A 23,963-nucleotide genomic window follows, 5' to 3' on the forward strand; every position below is an offset into this window, starting at 1 on the left:
TCATTAAATATTTTAAGAAATTTATATAATTTTATTTATAAAATATTTTCAAAATAATTAATAAAATTTCAGTCTTTATATATTTTCAAGATAATTAATAGTCTTTCATTGCTTAATATGTTGCCAGTTGTAAATGAAAATTATTTTTTAAGAACTCGCAGTTAGGCTAAAAGCCTAAAAACTTCAGGAACCGGTGATCTTGGTAAGAAATTCTTCACACAAAAATGAAAAATTGTTTGTCTATTAGGTTGATGTAAAATGGCCAAATGAAACCACCAAACCAAAGTCCATTTTAAATTATGGAATATCTACCAAACTTTTTGTTCCAGTGCAGCATCTTTACTTTATGATTAAAAAAATATTTTGGCATTAGAAAAACTGTTTCTTTCACTGCAATTACACTTCTCTTGGTTGTGATGTGCAAAATTCTAACTACTATTTAAAGCTATATATAATATGATTACCCAAACAATTTACATTGAATTTTAAATTTATTAGGGAATATTCTTCTTTCAGAGAGAACAGGCTTTCAAGTTCGACCAGCTGCTGGTTTGCTGACCGCTCGAGACTTTTTAGCGAGTCTTGCTTTTCGAGTTTTTCAATCCACTCAATATGTTCGACATGGTTCTTCGCCTGATCATTCACCTGAACCGTAAGACAAATATCGATTTATTTGTTTTTGCTCACAAATAAAGTGCCGGATAATATCCATGCCGAAGATATAAACGCCAAGCGATAAATCTTCACTTATTTAAATTTATACTTTTTATGTTATTTTTATTACTGTCTAGTGATTACGAAATGAGTCCTGGCACTAGACTCTTTCATGACTGTCGCGATTTCAGCAAATTTATTTTTAGGAAGGCTGTTATTCGACAACTCCATCGTCATATGAAATGGATAATTTCTTTACAAACAATATATTTCATAACTGCTGCAAGTTTGAAACAGTTACTCATCACTGTTACGTCAAGTTTAGCCTCTCTATACATCCTCACGCTTATTTTGAGAATGCCAATATAGAGAGCAGCCACAGTTTTGAGAAAATGAAAAGCATTTGTGGTCATACATAAGAACTCACTCCAATGCCGGATTATCTGGACTCATAAAAATGTGCAAAAAATAAAAATTAAGCAGTGAATTTAATAATTATCATCTAGAGGGAATATCATCAAATTGGTGATTTTTGAAAATGTTTAATAATTTTAGAAATATTTAAGTTATTTTTCCGTTCTGAAGTCCAGATATTTTTTAACGGCAAGATGATACATCTGGTTTAAAATTATTGCTTTGCTTCTAGTTTTAGACACTTAAACTGTGGCTTCTTTTTCATTTTCCTTGGCGAAAGATTTTCTAAAAGTCATGCTAAGTTACTTTGGTTTGGCGATTTATATGAATTAAAAATTATTTTCCACTTGGAGGCTGTTTTTAGCTTATATCNACTGTGGCTTCCTTTTTATTTTCCTTGGCGAAAGATTTTCTAAAAGTCATGCTAAGTTACTTTGGTTTGGCGATTGCACAGTGGGCCAGAAGACCATGATATTTGGCCAAAAGTCAAAAATTAAATTTCAACTAAAATATGTTTAGGCAGCTTTAATATTGCCCAAATTAAGTATTCATAATCATTCCAAACATTATAATTTACTTTTTGGACCAACAAGAGTACAATGTAGTAAAAAATATGTTAAAAAGATTTTTTTAATGTAACTTTTAAATTTATATTTCAGAAATATATATAGGAATTTCCCCTTTCTGTTTCATTTTTATCAGAGTAATTAGTCTGAAATTATAGTACAATTTTTCAATTTGTCGGATTAGTTAATACTCTTGACAAACTTACAGTTATATCTTATCATTTGACATTTTACAATGTTTGAATCACTTTCGAAACTTATCTCCAAAAAGTTCCACGAGGTAATTAGCTAAACTTTTTTTTGTTGTCTTCTTTGATGTTTCTTCTTCCGAAAAAACCTGCCCCATTTTGCCCATTTTTCAAAGGTGGACTAAATATACCAAAAAACAGAAACTATGTTTTTTTCATGTTTTCTCATTATTTTGTATTTAATTCTCGTTATTTTGTAATATTACCTAGGAAATATAATTTGCTTTTCATTTTTGATATAAAATTACGAAAATTATCATATTTTCATTGCTATACTTAATTATTTAAGCGTACTAGGTATGTATATTTTTTTTGCTCGCCATATTTCAGCCGCCATCTTGTTTTTTTTTTTTTTTTGGTATTTTTAGTATATTTCAAAATTTCAACTATTAATTCAAATTACCTGCACATGAAAACCCTAAATAAAAACCCCAAATTTTGAAACAAATTTTATCGAAATACTAATTTTGGCCACGAAACCTTGTATGTGGCCCACTGTGGATTGGTATGAATTAAAAATTATTTTCCACTTGGAGGCTGTTTTTAGCTTATATCTACCATTACAACTTCATGAAATTAGCTAGCCTTGTAACCTTACTGAGAGATTATCTTATGTTTGCCAGACAATAGAATACACTGTAAGTGCTTATTCTCTGACAGAAGTACACCATATTTTTGCGAAGAGTGCCACTATCTAAAATTTAAAGAAAATACCTGTGTCATTCCCAAAATACTAAAAATTGTACTTAAAAAAATTAAAATTATTCTATTTAGGAATTTAAGCGCATCTAACGAATTTTTTCATGTAAATCTGAGTATTGTAGATTTAAAAAACTAATATTATAAATATATTAAAAATGCAAATACAATTTTTATTGTTTGTAAAAACTTTAAAGGTTCAATGAGATATGTTATCGATAAAATAAAAATGAATAACTGGAAACAGATTTATTAAGAATTATTATCATTAATTATTACTCTAAATAATTTAGTGATCAGTACCTAATGTTGTGTTTGAATTTTAGTTTATAGTTAGATAGTAGTTTGGAATCTGATTAGAAAATTAGGTGCATTTCAATTAATTTTCAACAATATTTTGATTTCCTTATGTTCATGGCAGGAATTCATAAAAAAAGACAAAATTGTGCGTGAATTTTAATTTAAGATATTTTGAATTTTACCTTGACATTAGAAAATTAGATGTTCTAAATGCTTATCGATTGACTTTTAACAGTATTTTAATGTTATTATGTTCATAAAAGAAATTAAGAAAACCACTAGGCTTTCCCCATGTTGAATTGTCGTTCGAATGTAAAACAATGCCACTTTCTGACCTTTTTGTATTCAGTAGATTATGAGTTGAGTTTTCAAATATAGTTCAAATATAGTTCAGTTGAGTTTTCAAATATGGTTCCTAAGAGCAGTATCATTATTTAAGATCTATTTTCTAATTTCTAAATGAGTATCCGTGTTACACTGTGGCATATGTACAGTGCGCCAAAAAGAAAAATAAGAGAGAAAGAGAAAAACGTTCTTACCCGAATAACTTTTGATATAATGATCGAATCTTCATGTTTCAGGACTCAATCTTAATGGTTCAAGGAGGTGACATCCATATTTTAAGTTACGAAATCAGAGGGGAAGAAATTTATTTTTTCTGAATAAACATACCTTTTTTCGACCCATTCGGATTTCTGATCCCTAAAATATAGGGGGTAGTGACTACCCCCTCTACAGAATTTGGGAAATATGATCCCCATAGTTAGGTCATGAGAGCGATCTAAAGTTTGAACTCCTTCATGCTAATTTTACTTTTTCATATTTCACCATAGCTTGATAACTTTTTGAGCGAATTGAAAACATTTTGCACTCAATTATAAAATTCGTTTAACCAAAGACAATTCCATGCAAAAAATAAATTTTTGTAAATATTTATAATTTTTGATTATTTTATTTAGTAATAGTCGAAAAAATTTTGAATCATAATGAGTACACTTTTTTACGTAATTTTGAAAAATATAATTTTGCATAACAAATTACATTATTTGAGCGAAATCGGCTGAACAGTTCCTGAGAAATCGAATTTTAAATACCTGACTTTTTTGAAATTCAATTTCTCAGGTAATTTTAATCGATTCTGTTAAAATTTCGTATTTTATATTTAGGATTCTTTAGTACTTCAATTTGACTTACAGGTTTTTGCACTTTGGCAAAGTTATGGCTCCATAATGAAATGCAAATTATATAATTTAGGTGATATCTTGAAAAATACATTTCATATGGAAAAAATTAAAACAGACTTGTTTGGTATTTTCAAAAAACCTATTTAATGGAAAAACAATCAGAGCCCTAAATCTTGTGGAACTCTTAGGAGGTTAGTGTCGTTATAAATCATTTAAAATACCTAGCTGGTCTACTTTTGATTTTTGTTAGAGGGGAATGATATTTCTATTTTAAACAAGTAGTTACCCATTTTCTTCATTGTTCAATTACAGCGCCATCTGCAAGCTAATATGCGAAAATGTGTTCAGATCAAATTGCGGTAAATTTTTTCAAATAAATCCAAATCTGCAATTAAATTTTAGGGTTCATTTTTAAGATTTAAAAGTTACCCTGTAGTAGGGGTAAGCTTGGGGATTATTATTTTTTTTACCATTGAATAAATCCTTTGAAAACATTCCACTATACAGTTCAAAAAATATTCGATGAGTTTTTCTCGAAATATTTGACCACTTACTTACTTTTCAGTGTTTATATTTGTTGTTCTTTCATGCTTCACAATTTTATTACTAGACATTTTTTGTATATACATACGTAACTTATATATCCTTAGTGACTGCATTCATGAACTTCTGGGTCACATTCCAATGCTTGCTGATCCAAGTTTCGCCCAATTTTCACAAGAAATAGGTCTTGCATCGTTGGGTGCCGCTGACAGTGACATTGAAAAGTTTGCCACGGTCTGTCTTAATTATTATTTCAAATCTAATATAAATAAATATTGTTAAGTATTTCTCCTCTATATTCAAATGTATTATATTATAAATATTGTTAAATATTTCTCCATTTTACAGTCTTTTATATAAAAGCCAAAACGAAGCATTCGTCAAATGAGGTGGCTTGTTTCTATGTTAGTTTAATATATTTACAGAAAAAATAACTTTCGGTAAGATATTTAACAGAACTATTATAAAAAGACTAAGATAGTTTGAGATGGATTTTACTAACTTTTAAATTTTTATGAAGTTAATAAAGTTGCTCAAATTTTGCTGTATTTAGTATGAGATAATTTTTTTTATGATTATTCTTCTGTTTTATATTTTTTTCGATTACTCTAGCAATGAAATGTCCATACCTTTATCTATTTCACACTTAATGACTTGTATTTAGCTATCACAAAAGCATTTGATTTTTAATGTTTTTTTTAAAGTAATTTAATTGGGAGCTAAATAAATAAAAAATTATTGCTTAGAGCTTTAAAACATTTAACTTGTAGATATGTAAAAAATAGTTAACTAGTTTGACAAACTAGCTTTATTTTTAATTGAATCTAAAATCAAATGCCTTAAATATTATCTTATATTTAAAATAATACTTTTTAGCTGATCTAATACTTTCTAGCTCTTTCATTAAATAATGCGCTCACTGTATTGATGTCTGAAATATTAAAAAAATCACACTTATTTTTTTTACACCTTCATTAAATGCTCTAATTTTCATTGCGCGTACACAAAGCAAAATAATTTTCTTTTCGTCCCCCATCTTTAACTTTTTACTCTAATCCTATCTTACTTATATATGAGAACATAAAATTAATATGATTATATTTTCTATGAGATGCTCAGATTATATTTATATTTTAATAATTAATTTTTTGCCAAACTTGAAATTTTGCATCTGATCTTATAAAAAAATATTTAACACGAATTCGCAGAATCAAATCCGTATTCAACTATATAACATCGACAGTTTATTTAGTTTCATTAATCCAAAAGAAATATCAACATATTGCTTTGTAAAATCTAAAAAAATGTTTGAATATTCTAAAGCTTTAAACTACTATAATTTTAAATTATATTAATACATTAGCTATAATGGAGCTAGTTTGACGGGAAAAGTTTTATTTTTTCTAATCTTGCAAGTGAAATATTATTTCTGATTTACTTTTATCACTGAAAATGAGATTCCTGAAATGATCGGACTAATATTTTAGAAGTTATAAAAGTTTGAAATACAAGAAGTGCAAATTTGCACTTGTACCTTTTTACACATCTGATTTCGCTACCTAAGGTAGTTAATTATTACTTCATATGTATTTTTTCTCGCTAAATCAAATGAATTTATTAAAAAGTCAATCGAGCAAATATTTCAAAATTTGCTTGAGTTATTATGTATAAAATAAGTATTACTTTTGACAAGTACCTATTTCTACACTCTATGTTGCTATTCAGGAATTATCTGAACATGCAAAGTGTATTTTCGGGTGTGACTTTTCACGTTAAACTGAATGAGGCCAATTTCAAGACATTAAGATTAATAATTTAGAAGGTATAAGTTAGATTAATTTAATAAGTATGATAATGATAAGATTTTATGTAAAAAAAGTGTAATTTTGTACTTGTACTTATTTACGCATCTTTCATTGCTTTAAAGACAAGTAAGGTATTTTTCTTTATTGTTGTTGTTTCTAATATCACTTGCCACACGAGCAAGCTTGCTTGGTGAAACCGGGCAAATTTAAGGCAGAGTGTGCGTTTTTTTTTTTACAGTGGCGCCATCCTATGGCCAAGAATTCGTCTTCAGCCACACACACACGTAACAGCCCGTTTTATAGGGCGGACCCATTGACACATCCATTCATTCATCCACAGATCACAATTTTGACCTGAATCAGAGAATGATTGATCTCCAATCCAGTATCCCCAGAGGTATTGATTTGTTATGGGAACGCGGAGGACTTTACGACTCGACAGATTTAACGTGCATCAGTCACAATTTACCACACGGGGAGTCTTCGGCCGGCGGGGTTTGAACCATGAAATCTAGGACATGAACACAGCGCCCCACCGACCAAAATTTTTCTTTGTGATCTTTATCGCTTAATCTAATGAGATCAAATGCGAATAAAAATAGCTATATTTAAAAAGTTAAAATGTTTTTTTCTTTTTTTTCTGTTAAAAAAAGTTTTATTTTTGAATTCAACTTCTTAAGAAGAGAATTCCTATAACTTCAAAACTCTTAATCCTATCAACTTTAACATTATCTCATTCAACTCAGTATAAAATATTTCTTCAGAAAAGACCTCAGATAACAAAGTAAGAAATATTATAAGTCTTGACAAAAATAGAACATTTTATGTAAAAAAAAAGCTTTTTTTTTAACTACTTCATTGACTTGCGAATAGTCTCATTCGAATCACCGTAAAAACAGCATAGGAACGTGAGAATGGGAGTTGAATCCTGTCATTCGAGTGCTCCTCGTGTAGTAAATGGTGACTGGTGCGCACTAAATATGTCGGGTCACAATGTCCCCTATGTTCCCATAACAAATTATACCTCTGGGAGTACTGAATTAGTGACTGATCGTTATCTGGTCGAAGTCAAAATTACAATCTGCAGATGAAAGAACAGATGTATAAATGGGTCCACCCTGTAAACGGGTGTGACGTGTGGATATGGCAGAAGTTGAATTCTTGGCCATAGATGGCGGCCCTGGAAAACAAGGAAAATCTCACCCCTCTCTTTAATGGCCTACGGCCACAAGAACAACAACATAGAAAGTCATTTCTCACTTGTTTGGATGGTAATACCGGATGCCTAAATTGGTACTAATACAAATTTGTACTTTTTTGTTCTTGAAAGCCTTATAACTTCTAAACTTTTTGTCTGATTGTTTCAAAAATTTTTCATTTCTTTATTGATCCTAATGAATTCAGCGTAAAAAAATAAATCTATAACACTTGCCTGTTTAGAAAGAATACAATTCTCATCTCAATTTATCCCCATTTTCTTTTCAAAAAAGGGGAAAGCATACAGAAGAAAATAGTATTATTATAAGAATATAACAAAGCTTTTCGTCAATAAATATCTTCAACATTAATTTTTCGTAGAAACACCCCTTTTTTTCTTCACTCTCTATAAATGCTAAACTATATGAACTTATAATTAATCTAAGGTTCGAGTGTCATAAATTCTTTCAGCATTATTGATCATAGAATGATAATTATTTATGAAACATGGTGATTTTTAAGACACATCAGAAAGTTTCAATGGAAATATATTTTTAAAAAAATATTTAATTTTATTTGTCAATTTTAAATTCTAACAATATTTTTTAAAATCTTTATTTCAGCTCTACTGGTTCACAGTAGAATTCGGTCTATGTAAGCAAAATGGCAAGACTAAGGCATATGGCGCTGGTTTGCTATCTTCTTACGGAGAGTTACAGGTAAAAAATTGATAAAGCATTTATTAAACTTATTAACATTTTTATCTCACTATTTTCTAATTAAACTAAATTCAATACCAAAAAAGTTAATTGAAGTGACATTACATTAATGTTTCGCTTTAAAATGCTTTTTATCAAAAGATAACTGATGCACGTTAAATCTGTCGAGTCGCAAAAGTCCTCCAAGTTCCCATAACAAATCAAAGCCTCTGGGGGTACTGGATTGGAGATCGATCGCTCTCTGATTCAGGTCACAATTACGATCTGTGGATGAATGAATGGATGTATGAATAGGTCCGTCCTATAAATGGGAGCGACGTATGGTGTGGCAGAAGTCGAATTCTTCGCCATAGATGACGCCACTGGAAAACAGGAACAATCGCACCCTCTCTGCGAAAACAGACATACGTCAAAAACAACAACAACATCAAAAGATAATCAAATAAGAAAAAATTTATAATGGGTACAAAACAAAAATGGATAATACATTTATTATTTTTAGTATTTCATAACTTATGTTATCATTTCTTAATTGTCTTAAGTTTTGTTTCCATACTTTTATTTCTAATGATGTTATCCCTTACTCGTTCCCTTGAATTAGTTTCGGGGTTTTTTATCGATTCAAAAAGATGAAGAATTATAAAATTTCATTGCAATCAACAAACATCTATATATTAAGTAATATGTAAATATTAAATCAGAAATTTTAACTATTGGATGATAAATTTCAGATAGTTCTCAAGTAAATCTAGGATCATTTTTATAGAACTAATCAATAAGCGCGAAGTATTTTTAACTTAAAAATCATCTTTGCTTGCGTTATAAATGAATCCTCTTCTTCTGTAGCTCTACAACCCTTTGTGTGCTCTGGCTTGTTTTGCAATTCTACTCCATATAGCCATCTGTTTTGACTTCTTCCTCCACCAACGGAACTTCATTATTTCCAAATCGTCAATATGTCCTTCCAACTTTTCCTTGGACGGCCTCTGGGTCTGGTTCCCATAGATGTCCAGTTGATGATCTTTTTCAATCTTTTCAATTATGATGATGATTTTTTTCAATTATTGTCTGTCCTCTCTATGTGTCCAAGCCATGGGAAGCGCTGGGATTTGATAAAGTGAACAATAATTTTTCTATTTTTGATTTTCTCAATTTCTAGGTTCTCTCTGTTCGACCTAATCCTACATTCGCCTCTATCATTCATAGGTCCTATTGTTCTCCTAAGGACCTTTCGTTCAAACACCCAGCAAGCCATTTTCATCTTTTTAGGTCATTGTCCAGGTTTCACTGCCATATGTCACAATTGGTCAAATAATAGTTTTATAATGACGCATTTTTAAAAAATTTGTAAACAATTTATTTTTTAAAAGGTAACCGTATTAAAAGTATGACCGATTTCCGACAAAATATTTTGCATGTATTTCTTTGGAGTCATGTTGATGGAGTCAAGGTGGGTGAAAATATGCACTCTTTCAGAATCAAAATTATCTACAGCAAGTTTTGATATCTGATTATTTGCAGTTTTAGTTTCTTACGTAATAAATTGACATCTTTAAAAAAAGTAGACTGATACTATGTTTATTTTATATAATATCTTTTTTATTCAATTTTATAATAATCAGCATGTAATAAAGTTCTTTTTCCTATTTCAGCATTCGCTGTCCAATAAGCCAGAACATCGGATATTTGATCCTGAAAAAGCAGCGGTACAGCCATACCAAGACCAGGATTACCAAGACATTTACTACGTAGCTGAATCCTTTGAAGACGTTAAAGAAAAGTTTAAGTTAGTGTGGTTTTGATAGCTTTTAAATAAAATCTGAACTTAAAAATCGTTAAAATTTAACTTTTTAAAAATTGTAAAGGAACTTTTTTACAATTCACACTAAAAAGTTACAGATGAAAATATAAAGATATTGTTATGAAATCCTTTCACCTTTTCTAAGATCACAATTAGTAAACTTACCAATTAATCAGTTAAAATGTCAGATTACCACACACAATAAAAATGTCTATGGTGTTAAATGCCAAATCACAATTAAAATGTCTACGGTAAACTATTTCACCATTTTTAATTTGTGCTACAATCTGTGAATAACTTCTGAAAATTAATTTTAACTAATAAGCCATATGAATTTCTATTCTTACATAAATCTCAATCGCAAAAGTATTTTAATATATCATTACTAGAGTTAAATGGTTTGTTAAAGGGTTGAGTTTGTCAGTGAGCTATAAATTCTTCGACGATTGAATGAGCCAAAATCCGATCTTTGGTAAGATTTAATGAGTCTATAAGGAGTAATTCCTAATCAACTTCGATAAACACATGATTTTGCTCTAGCAGGCCACAAGGATTTGGGGAAAGCCACTTCAGATTTATGCGTGAATTGTGAAAGTAGAGTCACGGAGGAATGGTGATGCCATCTATACGGGTGGTTTTTTGAGTTGAATCGCACATTCAATCTATTTGTGCTCTCCAATTCTTTCCGTTTGCGAAGTATGCTAAGGATTAAAAATAAAATTTTTACAATTTGGTTCCACACAGTTTAAATAACATTTTGAGCGTTTTCATTGCTATCTTGTCTGCTATGAAGCAAAATTGATGCTGGCTGCGTAAAAGTGGTGCCACATAGCATGCCTCTGCTTACCAGTTGCCAGAAAGCGTTACTTATTTTGAATCTCATTACGGCTGCGTAAGCGCAACATTCTAGTCAGCGTTGATCCAAAGTTGGGATCAATTAAGGAATTTTATATTACCTCTCTTCACCATGCACAGATTCTTGTTTTTCCGGGCCAGGATAGCCTGGCTGGTAGGGCATTGGGCTGATGTCCGAGAAGTCACGAGTTCGACCCTCGCCGGTTGAAGACAAGTCACCTTCTTGCACACAAAAAAGGTGACTGGTGCACACTAAATCCATCGGAATCACTAAATCCTCCAAGTTTTCATAACAAATCAATAACTCAGGGTGTACTGGAATCGGGGATTAATCATGCTCTGGTTCAGGACAAAATTAGTGTTTGCAGATGGAGGAATGGTGTGTGAATATGTCCTCTCTGTAAAACTGGATGTGACGTATGTATGCTGTCTCCAGATCATCCTGAGGGATGTTTCCGAGACCGTCACCAATAGCCTATTGTGCAGCTCTAGTGCAACGTAAATAAAAGTACCAGTACCTATACTATCATTTTATTTAATATCATCGCTTGACTAACTGCATTTTTATCCTGATTGAGATCTCGATGAGGGTTCAAAATATGTTGAATTCCTCTATTGTATTAATATAAAGTGCTACAAATTTTGTTAGTCTATTGTAGCTTTTCAACATTTCTTTTAGGAGTTATGTCTCTCATAACCTGAAACGTGATTTCGAGGTGCACTATGATGCCTTCACACAGTCCATTAAAGTGCTGGACAGTGTTGAAAAGTTGCAACAGCTTTCGGACAGCCTCCGCACGGAAACAACTCGACTTACAAGCGCAATCAAGAAATTAAGTGTTTACTAAACTGCATACGAAGTTACCACTGTTAGTTTATAGAACAGTCAACTCTTTCAATAACAAAATAATCAATAACCTAGTTTATTAAATAAAGTACCCCTTTGGATTTATTTTTCTCAATTTTATGCATCCAAGGCTGTTTTTCGAAGGCTCTGTCGTAATATGAAATGATGCTTTTTTACGCATAATATGCTATTTTTATAATTGCTGTGGGTTTGCAACTGTTGCTCATGACTGTTAGATCAAGTTTAGCCTATCTAAAGCCAGCGCCGTCTACCCTTATTTTGAAAATGACTCAAAATGTCAATATGAAGAAAAGCTACCGTTTTCGGAAAATGAAAAACTTTGTGGTAAAATTTTTTCAACATTTAAAAACTTACTTCAATGATACATTACCTGGGTTCATAAAAATTTACCAAAGCTGAGAATAAAGCAGTGATTTTGATAATTTGTTATCTAGGTTGAAAAATGCCGCCAAATTGGCGATTTTTAGAAAAGTTTAACAACTTCTAAAATATTAAAGTTTTTTGTTTGTTCTAAAGCCCAGATAATTCATAACGGCACGATTATAAATAGCTTAAAATCATCGCATTGCTTCAAGTGTAAGGCAGTTGAACTATGGCTTTATTATTTCCTTTAGCGACAGAACTTCGAAAAACAGCGTTAAGAAATGAATAATCTCGGAGTAAATAGCATATGTGTGTATTCCCCTTTTTCATCCGTATGGATGAAATTTATTTAGAACTTCTTTCTTAATGAGTCTAAATGTTTTGACTAAATGTTCATCAAAAGATGTTTGAGATACTCATTGCTGTTTCAAGCACAATAAAACTCTTTATGTAGAAAAGAAAAACAAAGTGTATAATTTTTATTATCATATTAAAAACATGCATATTAAAATAGAGTTCAATAAAACAAGTACAAAGAAAATGAAACTGAGTTTCAAATTCAATGAATCATATTTGTAATAATTGAAATTTAAAAAATTTAATGAACATCCTGAATGGAAATACCATTATTTGAAGCTATTTCTACTTTTATCATACTGTTAATTAAAATTTCCATTCATTTCCCATTAATATAATGTTAATTAAAAATTTCCTATTTAAGCTACAAATGATTTTAATCAAATGATGTTCCAAAAATATCAAGAATAATTATTAAATATACAATAATATACTTCATAAAATTCAGAAGTCAAGCATGAAATAGGTATATTGGAATAAAATAAAAAATATTGAAATTTAAATAATGCTAAAGTAAAAGGAAAAATAATTTTATATAAAAAATAATTTTTGAGCAAACTAAGTAATGAGTCATTTCAAAAATACCAAAAAAATTTAAGTATTTTTACACAACATTGATTTTTTAATTTTATTTCATAACAATTCTTCAAAAAAAGTTTTTTTTAAATTTATTTTAAGTATAATTTTTAAAACTGCTTTTTAAGCATTTTAATTTTTTGCCCAGATTCAGAATAAAATGGTAGGATAAAGTGTATTATTTAAAATTGCTTTTAAGTAATAAGGCTCTAATTATTCCTGGCTACCTATAGATGGCCATATTAAGTTTTAATCATTGTGGGAAAAATTTAACTTTCTTCCATCTTGAATACACCATTTAATGTAAATTTACTTGAATTTATGTTTGACAAATATTAAAATGCATAACGATCATTTTCAAAAGAGTTCATTGCACGATGTATTTGATTTTTCAGAAATATATGTACAAACAATAGGACATATAAAGTTAAATGTTGGTGCTATTTATTATATTCCCGTTTGAAGTATGCATGTAGCCCATTTTAATTGTTTGTCATTTTCTGACATTTTTTTCAATGTTAAAAATCTTCAAATTTGTCATCAAAAGAGTTGATTGACAATAATTCTGTGTGCTTGAATATTATATTAATTGTTCAGAATTTTTCAAATTAAACATGAATGTTTCAGGTAAAAATACTTAAGTTTACATGATCTCTTTGCACAAAGAGGAGATAAAATTTAACTATTTGGTAAGGAAAAAAGACACTTCTGTATAACTCTTGCTCTAATGATTGGATTTTCATGAACTAAGTGCCATTCTAAATGGCCTAAATGTGTCGTACTTATAAAGCGATTTCGCTCGAAGCTTTTATTTTGTCATTTAAAAGTATTTATTATAAATTCATTTTATATAAATTATTATAAATTTATTAATTTATCTATTATAAATTTATTATAAATTTGTTTTCTATTTCTTACAATGAAACATTTTTCAACCATTATATGAAGTAAAAAAATTATTAAAAAATATTTTTGATACAGAATTCTTTCTGTATCAACAAATTTTATAATTATGTGTAGATATTTCTATATTCTTCTTACTTTTGCTCATTATACGACACTATTTAATTCAAGTCATGTTTTTATATATAATAATCAAATACAAAATAATGGAGAGATTTTATAGAGCACTACGGTTCTCCCTAACTCTTAGCGTTAGCGCAATTTTATCTTCACAGCGCATGCGCAAAAATTTCCCTTCAAATTGCAATGTCGCTAAGAGATAGAATATAAAGTTATTATTACGGTTAATGGTAGATAAAGTCTGAGGAAAATCTCTTTAATGTTTCAATATACCTGCATTTAAATTTTGTTCTCGTACTTCTGAAATACATGGTATATGTCTGAGATATTTGAATTCTGATAATTATTTAGAGACAGACTGATTCAGAAGAGCGGTTACGAGTTCAGAACATGGGTATAAAGCTCATCATGAGAATTGAGAATTCCAAGGTAAACCATGGTTGGAAATGTCATTGCACGCCGCTAAGGACGCTTTCCTATTATAAATTGGCTGCCCATGAGCAACTGAACCTGTACTTATTTAAATTATCTTAATTCTACATTAATTTCATAATTTCTAATAATATAGTCAAAAATTACATTCAAGTATATTCTAATATAGCTGCTTTATCACACATTACTGATTAAGCAATCAAGTTGACGAGTTCCGTAAGTTAACCGCCAAATCAATTAACTACGACCAAATTGCTAAATCTGAAGTATTTTCGACAACAATTATTAGAGAACATAAAACTAATGTAATTTCGCTAAATAGAAGTGCAAATTTTGGAGAGCAACCAGTAGGGAAGCCATAGCGTAAAATGCCATTTCCGTCAATGTTGCTAGTTTTCTAAACCCATACAATGTTAACTACATCCTCAACAAGTTTGTAACAGCTAAACTGAATTTTTTAGTAAAGCTTTATTAGATGCTGATTAGTCTTATAAATCTTACTTATTATTATAAATATAAGATAATTAAAAACAGTTAGAGATTTTGAAGCCAGTTGAGAAACCTATTTCATTAGTGACACAGTGACACTAATCGACTTTTGCTAGTTTGAACGGGTAACTTTTTGCGTTATGCATTTTCTTGCCTCCTCTTCGTAGAGTAAACGGGAGTGTAATTTACGCTCCCACTACAGACTATTATTTTTTTTCTTTCTTCTTTAGACCAATATTTGTTCTTAATAGCCTATATATTTCCAAAAAATATGAAAAACCAAATATAGATCTTGAATTTATTCTCTATTCATGCAGAGAGAACGTGTTAGTCTCTATATAACTTTAAGATACAATAATAATACACTGCTTGACAATTGCTAAGGAACAGTTACATTTTTCGGAATAATTAGTAATAGACGTTGATTGATGAAATAAAACTAAATACATAATTAGTAGAGTCAGTGTGCCTTTATTATTATGCAAAATATTTCAGATATCGACATATCGAAAAATAATAAAGCTAATAAAATAAAGTGCTCATTGGGTGGTTTCCAAACAGCCATGAAAAATGGCTCTTCAGTTGTTCCTTAGCAATTATCAAGCAGTGTAATTAATAAATGAAAGTTATGGAATTTTGTTGTTCATAACTTTCAGGATCATAATTAAATTATAATAATATATTATAATTTAGATTATACTATTATAATGTTAATAAGTTACAAAGCATATAACAGTTAATGTATAAATGTTATACTATTAATGGCATTGTTAATTAACAATACATGCATATTTTTACTTCATATTTATTCATTATTTGGATTTATGCTCCACATTTCATTCCTCAAACATATTTTATGTTTTTTATGTTAGCTATTTTTGTATTATGATGAACTAAACCTTTTTTTTTATTTATCGTGAACTTTTACAATAACGCAGAAAAACAACTATTTAATTTTTAAATCTTTCGAAATAGCTTTAAAACAAAAGCAAACATAAACTCCTCAATCGGTAAAATATGTTTAATAAAGTCAAAAAAAGGTGAATTTGAAACGCAATTCTGATTGATAATTATCTTCTAAAATTGTTAGCATTTTATTATGATTTAATAAATAGACATGCTTATTTTTAATTTCAAATAAACATATAGAATTTCAAATTATGTATATCGTAATGAATATTACGATTTTCCTAAATATGTTTTAATATATTTTGTGCGAGTCGTGGAATAACTGAATTATCTGGCTGTTTTCAAACTGCCTTCGTTATTTTATAATACGAAGCTATAATTGGAAAATTATCCAGAATTTTTAATCAGCCATACAATTTTTAGACTTATAGATTCACATTTTGTTCTTTGGTCCACTTTTTGGTTTATTGTTCAAACAGCTTGATTTATTTCAGCTATTTAGTAATAAGCACGCATAGTGATCCCTCATTGCAAATAGCCTTATTAATGGCTTGTTTATTGCATTAATTCTGAGTACATTTTCAAACATTTTTTAATTAGTCTATAGGAATAAATTTTGATTGCAATGAGCTTAAAATATAAGACACAGATGAAAAAAATACTAAGGAATTATACAATTATCGAGGCAACGCACTACAAAACACCAGCGTCATTTTCAAAGAGTCAGATTTTTCAATTAGCCAAAGACGTATGCATTTGATTCTATTTTCATATGCTCTTACATTTTTATTTAGTCGAATCCTATAATCTGAATATATAGAGCGTTCCAAAATTGCTTCCTTTAATATATATTTTCAGAATCCTTCCCTTAAATAAGGTTAAGAAAATTCCTATTTCTAATTTTAATTAACGTCCGATCAAGAAAAATGAAGAACGTTTTCTAAATGTGTCGAAAATTTCTAGAATATACTATTGTCTGGAAGCAACTGAGACAAATATTAAGTGTTTGGATCTGAAGATGTTAAGATTTTTTTTTTTCATTAAATCCATAGAGTTTCTTCCAGACAATTGTAAAATTTTTGAGTTATTTATTAAAATAATATTTTTTATATACTTTTATTTAGGAAATAAATTTATTTATTTAAATACTTAATTTTCTAAAAAAAAATCACAACTTTTAATGATGATTTAATTTAATTTCAAATGTGATATTTTTTATCAAAAAATTATTGTAGCAAACTTTAAATGTATGTAATAATAAATTGTTTGCATGGATGTTTCTGTAGTTTTGGAGTTTATTTTGTAAACTTATTCATTTTTAATAATTTACCAGAAAATGCTCATAAGGTTCTCAATATCATTACAAATGAAACATTCCATTGTATGCTTAATACTAGTCGTTGCGCTCTAATTATTAAATTATTGGTCTCTGTAATCCTAATTTACCTTACATTATGCAATATTTCTAAATGTAGCCATTATTTTAGACTATAAATACCTGAAATGTAATTAAGAGTCTTTATATTTGATAGTTGAAAACTCCCACAAATAACGTTGTTATTGGTCGTGAGTAAGAACATAATTACATCAATTGCTTATTAATGAGTTCTCTCAAACAAAGGTTAATGTCATCATCCACATCAATTATATTAAATGCCCTCATCATGGTCATATTATGGTCCTCATATAACTTCAACATCCGTTTATAAACCCCTTCAGAACCATGATCACATATGCGAAATCACATGATTTTTCCACGTAATCTCAATTCGGTACTCACTTATTATATTTCGCGTTGGTACGTATGAGTACTCCTTAGTACGTATAAACTAGGTGCATGCGCGTCTGGGGAAGCACATCTTTTTTCTTCCTCCTTGTTCTGAAGGAGTTAATGGTCTTCCAAGCATTAAAGTATTTATTTCATAATAAGTTACCAGCTACCACAAATATAATTCAAATATAAGCTTATTGAAGGGATTCCCCCATAATCAACATGGTTTCAACATAGCTGAAATATTAGATTATCTGCATGCACTCAGTTTTTTTCGTTAAAAAAATAGGTAATAGAGCTTTTGAAGAAAATTATTATTCATAAAAATTTTACTGAAATTACTAACTTACTTATTTAAAAAATCTTTAAATTTTCAAATTGTTTATGCAAGTTAAAGAATTAAGTACTCTTAAGTGGAATTAAGAACTAAAATGTGGTTTTAAATTATTCCTATTTATAATTCATAAATAATATTATTACAGCTTCTCTTTAATTCGACTCTAATGCATTTAACTATACATTGATAGCTTTTACTACTCTTACTCACAATTTTTTTCATTATTCCCGAAACACATTTAAACATCAAACATAATTTAGAATATTTTAGAAAGCCAACATTTATTTACTCAGAAAAATTAGTTCTTATACTAAGTGAAATGATATTTTGTTTCCGTTTTCTGTTAACAGATGGAGACATTATGCATACATGCATCACTTCTCTTAAAAACTCAAAACATAAAATGAAATCTCATGGAAACTGTAACTTTACATCAAGCAAAAAATAACTTCATAAAAGATTTAGAGTACTTTTTTACTTCAAAAAAAAATCAATATCTTTTAATATTCTCGAAGTAAAAAAGCACTACTTCATAAGTGCTTTTTTACTTCGAGAATATTGAAAGATATTGTTTTTTTTCTTAAACTAATTTTAAATTGTATGGGGACTTTTGAAAGAAAAAGTAAAAAACAAAAATGTTATGAAATTAATTATTAAAATTAGTGTAAATTGCTTAATTTTTCAAAAATTGGAAAAAAAATTTATTCTCATTTTTATGTAGCTGAAATCTCTCATTAAACTTTTTAAAAAGAAAAATTCTGTAAGTAAATGAATTGATTGTATTTATTGTACTGTAAAATGAAAGAATATAATGATAAATAAAGATATTACGCACAAAAAAAACTATTTAACAAACCTTTTTGTTAAATACAAGAATAGCATAAAAGAATTTATAAAAATTTTTGTGCGTTAAATAATATACAGATTTGTTCTTAGAAATTCATAAAAAAAACAACTTACTTACCTCTGTAAAAAAATTACAATTTGCGTTAAACTTATAAATTTTTTTTAATTTTAAATTATCATATATATGTTACAGGCAAAGTATGAAATGCCGGCATTATATAGAATGCCTAGACATTCTATATAATGCCGGACACTTTTAGGCAAAGTATGAAATAAGAGAAGTATTACATACTTTCCTTAGGCATTGTATATAATGCCTGGACATCCTATAGAACGCTTAATGCTATTTAGGCAAAGTATGAAATCGTCCTGATGAGGTTATTATGTAAATGATGTGTATGTTACTGCGAATGACCGAAATCGGTGGTTGTTGACTTTCACCGGTGAATGTTGACAATCACATAGTCTCTTTGGTGAATGTCCGAAATATCTATTATATCCAATTTGATATTAATTTATTCGTGGATATAATTACATTTATTCGATATTTTAATACTTACTGACGATAGATAGAAGAAACATCAGTGTTTGGAGTATCGGGCAAATACATACCGGGCAATGGCACTTGACCTTAAAAAAACCTCTGTGTAAGATATACCGGGCAATGGCATTTGACCTCAAAAAAACATCAGTGTAGGGTATACCGGGCAGTGGCACTGAACCTTGAAAAAACATCAGTGTGGGATATACCGGGCAAATGTATATCGGGCTATGGCCCTTGACCTTAAAAAAATATCAGTGTAGGGTATACCGGGCAGAGGCACTGAACCTTAAAAAAATATCAGTGTAGGATATGCCGAGCAAATGTATACCGAGCAGTGGCACTTAACTAGACCTAAGTATGACTGGATCTTTGGTAAATGTCCGAAATATATACTAGGTCTAGTTAAGTGCCACTGTCCGGTATATATTTGCCCGGTATACCCTACACTGATGTTTCTTCAAATCTACCGTCAATAAGTATTAAAATATCGAATAAATCTAATTATATCTTCGAATAAATTAACATCAAATCGGATGTAATAAGTATTTCGGACATTCACCAAAGCGACTATGTGATTGTCAACATTCACCGGTGAAAATCAACAACCACTGATTTCGGTCATTCACAGTAACATGCACATCACTTACATGATAACCTCATCAGGACATTAATTTCATACTTTGCCGGTTTCTCATTTGGCATTCTATAGAATGCCTAGGCAATGTATGAAATATAAATCATTTCATCCTTTTCCGGCTAGTTTTAGGCATTATATAGAATGCCTAGGCATTCTATATAATGCCGGATTTCATACTTTGCCGGTAACATATATANAAAAAAAAAAAAAAAAAAAAAAAACAATTTAATAACAAATAAGAAAAATTTAATATTAGTAAGGTCGTTAACAATAAAGTTTTTATTTTTGATGATGTAGAAACTAGATGACTTAGGAATATATGAAATACTATGCTAATGTGAACTGTAATACATAGAACAAACTAAACGAGAAACATCGACGAAACGAGACGTAGGAATATATAAAAAGCCATGCTAATGTGGACTGTAATACATAGCACAAACTAAAGGAGAAACATCGACAAAACGAGACTTAGGAATATATAAAATGCCATGCTAATGTGGACTGTAATACATAGCACAAACGAAAGGAGAAACATCGACGAAACGAGACTTAGGAATATATAAAATGCCATGCTAATGTGGACTGTAATACATAGCACAAACTAAACGAGAAACATCGTCGAAATGAGACTTAGAAATATATAAAATGCCATACTAATGTGGACTGTAATACATAGCACAAACTAAAGGAGAAACATCGACGAAACGAGACTTAGGAATATATAAAATGCCATGCTAATGTGGACTGTAATACATAGCACAAACTAAACGAGAAACATCGACNTATGAAATAAACGTCCTGATGAGGTTATTATGTAAATGATGTGCATGTTACTGCGAATGACCGAAATCGGTGGTTGTTGACTTTCACCGGTGAATGTTGACAATTACATAGTCTCTTTGGTGAATGTCCGAAATATCTATTACATCCAATTTGATATTAATTTATTCGTGGATATAATTACATTTATTCGATATTTTAATACTTACTGACGATAGATAGAAGAAACATCAGTGTTTGGAGTATCGGGCAAATACATACCAGGCAATGGCACTTGACCTTAAAGAAACCTCAGTGTAGGATATACCGGGCAATGGCATTTGACCTCAAAAAAACATCAGTGTAGGGTATACCGGGCAGTGGCACTGAACCTTGAAAAAACATCAGTGTGGGATATACCGGGCAATTGTATATCGGGCTATGGCCCTTGACCTTAAAAAATGTCAGTGTAGGGTATACCGGGCAGAGGCACTGAACCTTAAAAAAACATCAGTGTAGGATATGCCGAGCAAATGTATACCGAGCAGTGGCATTTAACTAGACCTAAGTATGACTAGACTTTTGGTAAATGTCTGAAATATATACTAGGTCTAGTTAAGTGCCACTGCCCGGTATATAATTGCCCGGTATACCCTATACTGATGTTTCTTCAAATCTATCGTCAATAAGTATTAAAATATCGAATAAATCTATTTATATCTACGAATAAATTAATATCAAATCGGATGTAATAAGTATTTCGGACATTCATCAAAGCGACTATGTGTTTGTCAACATTCACCGGTGAAAATCAACAACCACTGATTTCGGTCATTCACAGTAACATGCACATCACTTACATGATAACCTCATCAGGACATTTATTTCATACTTTGCCGGTTTCTCATTTGGCATTCTATAGAATGCCTAGGCAATGTGTAAAATATAAATCATTTCATCCTTTTCCGGCTAGTTTTAGGCATTATATAGAATGCCTAGGCATTCTATATAATGCCGGATTTCATACTTTGCCGGTAACATATACACTGAAAAAAAAAAAACAATTTAATAGCAAATAAGAAAAATTTAATAGTAGTAAGGTCGTTAACAATAAAGTTTTTATTTTTGATGATGTAGAACTAGATGACTTAGGAATATATGAAATACTATGCTAATGTGGACTGTAATACATAGAACAAACTAAAGGAGAAACATCGACGAAACGAGACTTGGGAATATATAAAATGCCATGCTAATGTGGACTGTAATACACAGCACAAACTAAAGGAGAAACATCGACGAAATGAGACTTAGGAATATGTAAAATGCCATACTAATGTGGACTGTAATACATACAATAAACTAAATGAGAAACATCGATTCAAACATCGGCTCAATGAACATCGAACCTTCATCAGGAACCAAGAACATCGTTTATCTATCGCGAAACACTGTGAAGGCCATAAGTTCGAATTTAATATCGTCTGTAAAAACTCTATTGTTTATGATCTTACTGCTATACTATGAGAGCCAAATATTTCGAACATTTTTACTCTTCTGTCATTTTATCTTTTAACTGTATATCTATCTCTTTAGTATGACGTAACCTATATCGGATTAATAACATCTCTGTCTTTACCTTTCCTCTCATTTATCGTACTGATGTATTGAATGATCTGGTAGTTTTAAAAATAAAACATAATAATGTATTGAAAATATGTATATTTATAGTTTTTTTAAATAAATTTTGAACGTTAACTTATCATTATAAAGTGTATATATATTACAGAAAAATGCATTAATGTGATATGAAATTTAATTGACTCTTATGCAGATGCTTTCGGTAACGTGTATTACTCTCTATAAATTCTAAATTTACTTTTTGACATAACGATTGTGTTTTAAGTATAATTTGACATTAGTTTTCTTTTCATCAAACAAAAGATAACGAAGCAGCGTTTGTATTCCTTATCTTACAACTAAATTTAGAAAACTTGCCCTCAATTACATAATAGTTTAATAAATGCAATTCACTCTCATTACTTCTTACGTGACAAATATTCCTGAAAATACACCTGCATATTGGATTCCAAAATTTAAATCTGAATCACAAATACAGTTTTTTTCCTGTGTACACAATTTCGCATGCACAAAAATACAATTAATCCACTTTATTATTCTCGATCCTGTCGCCTGCAGCTGGCAGAAATGCAAAGAGTTGAAATTTGACATGCAATAAGAGCCAATTTTATTCATGAATTTAGCAGGAATTTTTATCTCAAAATTTCAATCTGTTTCGAAGTATTGTTTTTAATTGCTTTTTTAGAGAACTATTCTCTCTTGTTTGTTTTTACTGTTGTTTATTGATGTAGAAAATTTCATTTATTTCGCTCAAAGCCTATTTTACATGTTTGCACACGAGTTGATATGGAAAATAACAACAAAATAATAAGAAAGAGAAATATTACATGCTGCCAAATATTACGTCTTGAAATTTATACTATTTTTTTTTTCAAATATAAAAAACTTAATCCAAGAAATCAAGAGAGAGATAAAAAAGAATTATTTCCAATTTAAATTAATGTAATAACGTAAGGTTATCGTCACGAATCCATAACGAGTAAAAAATTTTCTCTTTTATTTTTTCTATTTGTGTCACACATTCAGTTTTTTCAGTCTAAGTTTATTTGGGGCCGTAAACTTTAACTCCGGTCCGGAGGGGCTGGGGATCAATCCTCGACTCCGCTAAGACCCACCAAGTGCATGCAATATACGCTCTCGTAAAATTTGTGGAATCGAAAGTCATGTGGATGGTTTACTGAGCAGTACCATGGGTGTAGGAATCTGAAAAAATTTCCTTCCTCTTCAGATCTATGTCTAAATTGAGGAATTGACCTCACAATTTGTGATGGCATGTCTTCGGATCGTCCTCAGGGATGTTTCTTGGACTGGCTCCAATAGCCCATTGTGCGATGTAACTAAAGTACCTATCTAAATTTATTATTTTTTCTTTAAGTTCATTTTATAATTTTTCAAATCTATAAAATCATTATTTCGCTACGAT

General features: G+C 29.8%; 1 protein-coding gene across 1 annotated transcript in view; it reads left to right on the forward strand.

Annotated features, from left to right (window-relative positions):
* The window catches only part of LOC107442680 (tyrosine 3-monooxygenase-like), a 41,768-nt gene extending 28,706 nt beyond the window's left edge, over window positions 1-13,062 (forward strand). Inside the window, exons 9-13 of the mRNA XM_043050313.2 lie at window positions 517-652; window positions 4,716-4,842; window positions 8,234-8,329; window positions 9,982-10,115; window positions 11,665-13,062. Of these exons, the coding sequence (XP_042906247.1) occupies window positions 517-652; window positions 4,716-4,842; window positions 8,234-8,329; window positions 9,982-10,115; window positions 11,665-11,833 (662 nt within the window). The 3' untranslated portion in view covers window positions 11,834-13,062. The remainder of the gene's footprint in view (window positions 1-516; window positions 653-4,715; window positions 4,843-8,233; window positions 8,330-9,981; window positions 10,116-11,664) is intronic.
* Window positions 13,063-23,963: the final 10,901 nt, after the last annotated feature.

This window comes from Parasteatoda tepidariorum, chromosome 2, assembly GCF_043381705.1.
Source record: "Parasteatoda tepidariorum isolate YZ-2023 chromosome 2, CAS_Ptep_4.0, whole genome shotgun sequence".
NCBI classification, from domain to species: Eukaryota; Metazoa; Arthropoda; class Arachnida; order Araneae; family Theridiidae; genus Parasteatoda; species Parasteatoda tepidariorum.